The sequence below is a fragment of the Galeopterus variegatus genome, unplaced genomic scaffold (genome assembly GCF_000696425.1).
Source record: "Galeopterus variegatus unplaced genomic scaffold, G_variegatus-3.0.2 Scaffold1008, whole genome shotgun sequence".
NCBI lineage: Eukaryota > Metazoa > Chordata > Mammalia > Dermoptera > Cynocephalidae > Galeopterus > Galeopterus variegatus.
Genome location: NW_007727119.1, coordinates 467,776 through 472,241, shown reverse-complemented (window position 1 = coordinate 472,241; position 4,466 = coordinate 467,776). Strand labels below are relative to the sequence as shown.

Genomic DNA, 4,466 nt, shown 5'->3' with positions numbered 1-4,466 from the left:
AGAGAGAGAGAGAGAGAGAGAGAGAGAGAGAGAGAGAGAGAGAGAGAGAAAGCAAACAAAAAATAATTCGGTATGTCTTTCACATATAGTAAGTGCACCGTATGTAGTAATGCTCGAATTACCTGAATAAAAGAATAAATCAAATGATGAGGTCTGGCCCAAATAATGTGCATGGGAAAACATTTCCCTGACTTATAGTCAGGATTTCAGTTGAGAATTGGATATTCAGTTGAGAATATTGCCAATATTATTATATTTAATATATTATTAAATCATATTGTTATGAAAGCATAGTAAAACAGCACAACAAATTAAATTACTTAAATAGTCTTGACTTACCTAGAGTCTAGATCCACTGTAATTTCTATCAGAGAAGTATCTGAATCATCACAGACTTTTTCCAAGTTTATATGTTTTTCCATTTCTTCCAATTCTTTCAGGCACTGATAATACTAGGGGAAAATGATAAATTCAGTTCATTATAAAATAACTTTATTTTCTAATTAAACTAATTGAATATTTATGAACACCTGAAAAAATAATTATTGAGACATTAAGGACCAAAACCCCCAAACACTGTTAAGGTATTAAAAGAAAAAAACTGCCATAGGCCCATAGGCAGGTTATGTTATCCAATAGGCTGGAGTCCAGTGCCTTAGCAAATGGACTTTGCTTACCTTGGTCCTGTCGGGATCACAATAATCCAAGAGAGAATCACAAAAATGGTATCCCATTGACTCCAAATCTTTTGTGCTGAAATGTGTACCTCGTTTATTACCTAAAACACCAATAAGTTTATCCATCCTTGGGGATGAGCTAATCATTTTTCCTTAGCAGGTGGGCCTACATTGCAAAACAGAGAGTATAAACAAAACATTGATTCCATATCCTGTCCTTTGGATTTTCTTCTCTGGGGCAGGTCATTTAACAGCTTACTGCTTTCCCTTGTTTCTTTTTCACCACCCAGACCAAAGCTGACTTAACACAGATTAGTCTATGATGTAAGGCAGAAAAAAATTCAATAAGAGAATTATGGAATAATTTGTTATCAGTTATAAACAGACCTAATAATCACTTTGAGAAAAATTTGGGTAAAGATTTTGTGAGAAAATTTTTTCAGCATCATGAAAATTTATATCAGTTTCAAGGTGCTTTAAAAACCAGACAGAAATTACATATGTGGATTTCCAGCATTTTCCTATGAGTTGATACATTTTCTGACAATGTGATAATTATCTTAAAATGGAGTATTCTAACTGCATTAGGCTATGCCAGATTTGACTAACAGACTACAGGGGATATTTTTATACTTTCATTTTTTAGTTCAGGGAACCAAGTGCTTTAATTTAAGTATAAATTGACAAAACAAACAAACAAAAACCCCAGTCTATTTTGCCTTGCAAATAGCAAATCCAGTAAAAACAATGTTCTACCATGTTATTTTAAGAATGTGCATTGCTTTTTCTTGAATCATCAGGAACCATCATTCAAAAAAGTCTGTAGAAACACTCTTTAAAAAATCAGAAACAGGCATTTAAAGATTAGTTTATGAAACAGCCAGTTAGAATACAGACAGTCCTCGATTTATGATGGTTCAACTTACTTTTCAACTTTACCATGGTGTGAAATTCTGTAGAATTTCTGAAATACTAGAAATTCTGCATTCTGTAGAAATCTTCCTTCGAATTTTGAATTTTGATCTTTTCCTGGGCTGGTGATATGAGGTATCATACTCTCTTGCAATTCCAGGCAGTGGCAGTGTGCCACAGCTCCCAAGTCAGCCACCAGATCACAAGGTTAAACAACCAACACTCTACAGTATACTGTACCGCCAGACGATTTTTGCCCAGCTGTAGGCTAATTGTAAGTGTTCTGAACATGTTTAAGGTATGCTAGGCTCAGCTCTGACATTTGGTAGGTTAGGTTTGTTAAGCGCATTTTTGACTTAAAATATTTTCAACTTGCGATGAGTGTATTGGGATGTGACCCCACTGTAAGTTGAGGAGCATCTGGATTCTATCTCATGCTAAAACTTGCATTTCTCAACAAAAGGAATGATGAAGACATACCATATAATGGAAGTTATATTCATCCTCTTTACAGAAGTCTATTCATCCTCTTTATAGAATCGATGAAATATCAGTATGCGTTTAACTGAGAAGGTGGTGCTCACTATCCAACATGTCTCTTTGGTTTAAAGCTCCGAGAGCAGTGAATGAGAATACGTGGTCTTACCCAGAGTAGATCCACAGAAGGTGGCCTCCATGGTAAAGCTGTTCCTGATTCCCATTTTCCACATCACCACCCTTCCTGTCCCTTCTTTGCTCTTCTGAATATTAAACTTGCAAGCTGAGAATGAAAACTGAAAGGAAGCAAATAAAAATGAGACCCATTATTTTTCTGGTACCTATGTCTTTCTTAGGAAGTAGGGTTGAAAATGAAAAAGTAGTCGTACAAAATTTGTAATTTTCACTAAAGCTTTAGGAGCTACTTTTTATTTCTTGACCAATGGGAATAACTCATTTAAGGGATGATACATTTACTTTTATGAGAACTATAGATTCAAATATCCACAATAAAATTTACTTTTTATCTTTATATGACATATGTGTTCAAGATAATTGATTAGTTCTTGATACCACTGGGATAAAATTTTATACTTTAAAAGAAGTTTTAGGAAGGGCTTTAAACATGATTAGTGTTGTAGATTTCCAGAAGTAGAATAAAGATCCTTTATTTTCATATGAAAGACCATTTGAAATGTATCCAGAAAGATTGTCTACAGAGAGATCAGTGTCTACTACAAAGAGATTTTTTTTTGGAATTAAAAAAAAATCACCGTACAATAAAATCAACTTTTTGCATTTCATTCTTGAATTTTAACACATATATAAACTCACGTAACCACCACCACAATCAGGATATAGAACAGCTCTATTACCCCTAAAAAATTCCCTTGTGGTATCCCTTTGCAGTCTCTCCCTCCCATCACCTCTCACCCCTGGTAACCATCGATTTGTTCTTCCACTACAGTTTTGTTTTTTCAAGATTGTCTTATAAATGGAATCATACAATACCTTTTGAGACTGGCTTCTCTCAGCATAATACCTTTGAGATTTATCCAAAGTTGTTGCATGTATCAATATTCATTCCTTTTCATTGCTGAATAATGTTCCATTGTGTGGATATACTAAAGTTTGTTTATCCATTCATCAGTTAAAGGACATTTTGGGTTGTTTCCAGCATTTGGCAATTTTAGAGTTGCTATAAACATTTGTGTGTATAGGTTTATATATGAATATAAGTTTTCATTTCTCTATGGTAAATACCTAGGAATGGGATCGCTAAATCATATAAGTACATTTAATTTCATAAGAAACTGCCAAACTGTTTTCCAAAATGCTGTATCATTTTGCATTCCCATCAACAATGTATGAGTTCCAGTCGCTCCAAATTCTTGTTAGCACTCGAGATTGTATTTTTTATTTTGGCCATGTTAACAGGTGTGCAATTATATCTCCTCATGGTTTTACTTGCAGTTTCCTAATGGCTAATGTTGTCAAACATCTTTTCATGTGCTTATTTACTATCATACTTTTTTTTGGTAAAGTGAGTATTCAAGATTATTGCCATTTTTTAATTGGGTTGTTTGTTTTGTTACTACTTAGCTATTCTGGATACAAGTTCTTTGTCAGATATGATTGCAAATATTTTCTCCTGTCTGTAGCTTATCTTTGTAGCCTCTTAACAGAATCTTTCACAGAGCAAAAGGATTAATTTTGATGAAGCCCACCTTATCAATTTATTATGAGTGTGTGGCTGGCCAGTAGGGGGATCCAAACCCTTGATCTTGGCGTTATCAGCACCATGCTCTGAGTGAGCTAACCAGCCAGCCCTATCAATTTATTATGATCCAATGGATCATGTTTTTGGTGTATGTCTAAGAACTTTTTGTGTAACACTATGTTATAAAAATTTTCCCCTAAAATTTTTATAGTTTTACATTTTACATTTAAGGTGTGAAGTTTAGGTGGAGGGTTTTTGTTTTTGTTTTCATATGGATACCCAATTGTTCCAACACCATTTGCTGAAAGGTTTTTTTTTTCCCTCCATTAAATTTCCTGTGCAAAAGAAGAATAAGAAATGCTGGCAAGGATTTGGAGAAAAGGAAATTTTTCTACACTGTTAGTGGGACTATAAATTAGTACAGCCATTATGGAAAACAGGATGGAGCTTTCTCAAACAACTACAGATAGAACTACCATACAGTCCAGCAATCCCACTTCTGGGTATATACCCAAGAGAATGGAAATTATCAGTGTCAAAGGGATACTTGCACTCCCATGTTCATCAAAGCTCTGTTTCCAGTAGCCAAGATATGGAACCAATCTAAATGTCCATTGATGGATGACTGGATAAGGAAAAGGTGATATATATATATATATATATATATATATATATATATA

The 4,466-nt window shown here is 34.1% G+C and overlaps 1 protein-coding gene across 1 annotated transcript in view; it reads right to left on the bottom strand.

The window, feature by feature from the left end:
- Positions 1-324: 324 nt before the first annotated feature.
- LOC103591677 (cytosolic carboxypeptidase 3) overlaps positions 325-4,466 on the bottom strand; it is a 37,895-nt gene continuing 33,753 nt past the window's right edge. The window contains exons 9-11 of the mRNA XM_008574172.1: positions 2,236-2,362; positions 678-778; positions 325-452 (exon numbers count right to left, since the gene is read on the bottom strand). Of these exons, the coding sequence (XP_008572394.1) occupies positions 336-452; positions 678-778; positions 2,236-2,362 (345 nt within the window). The 3' untranslated portion in view covers positions 325-335. The remainder of the gene's footprint in view (positions 453-677; positions 779-2,235; positions 2,363-4,466) is intronic.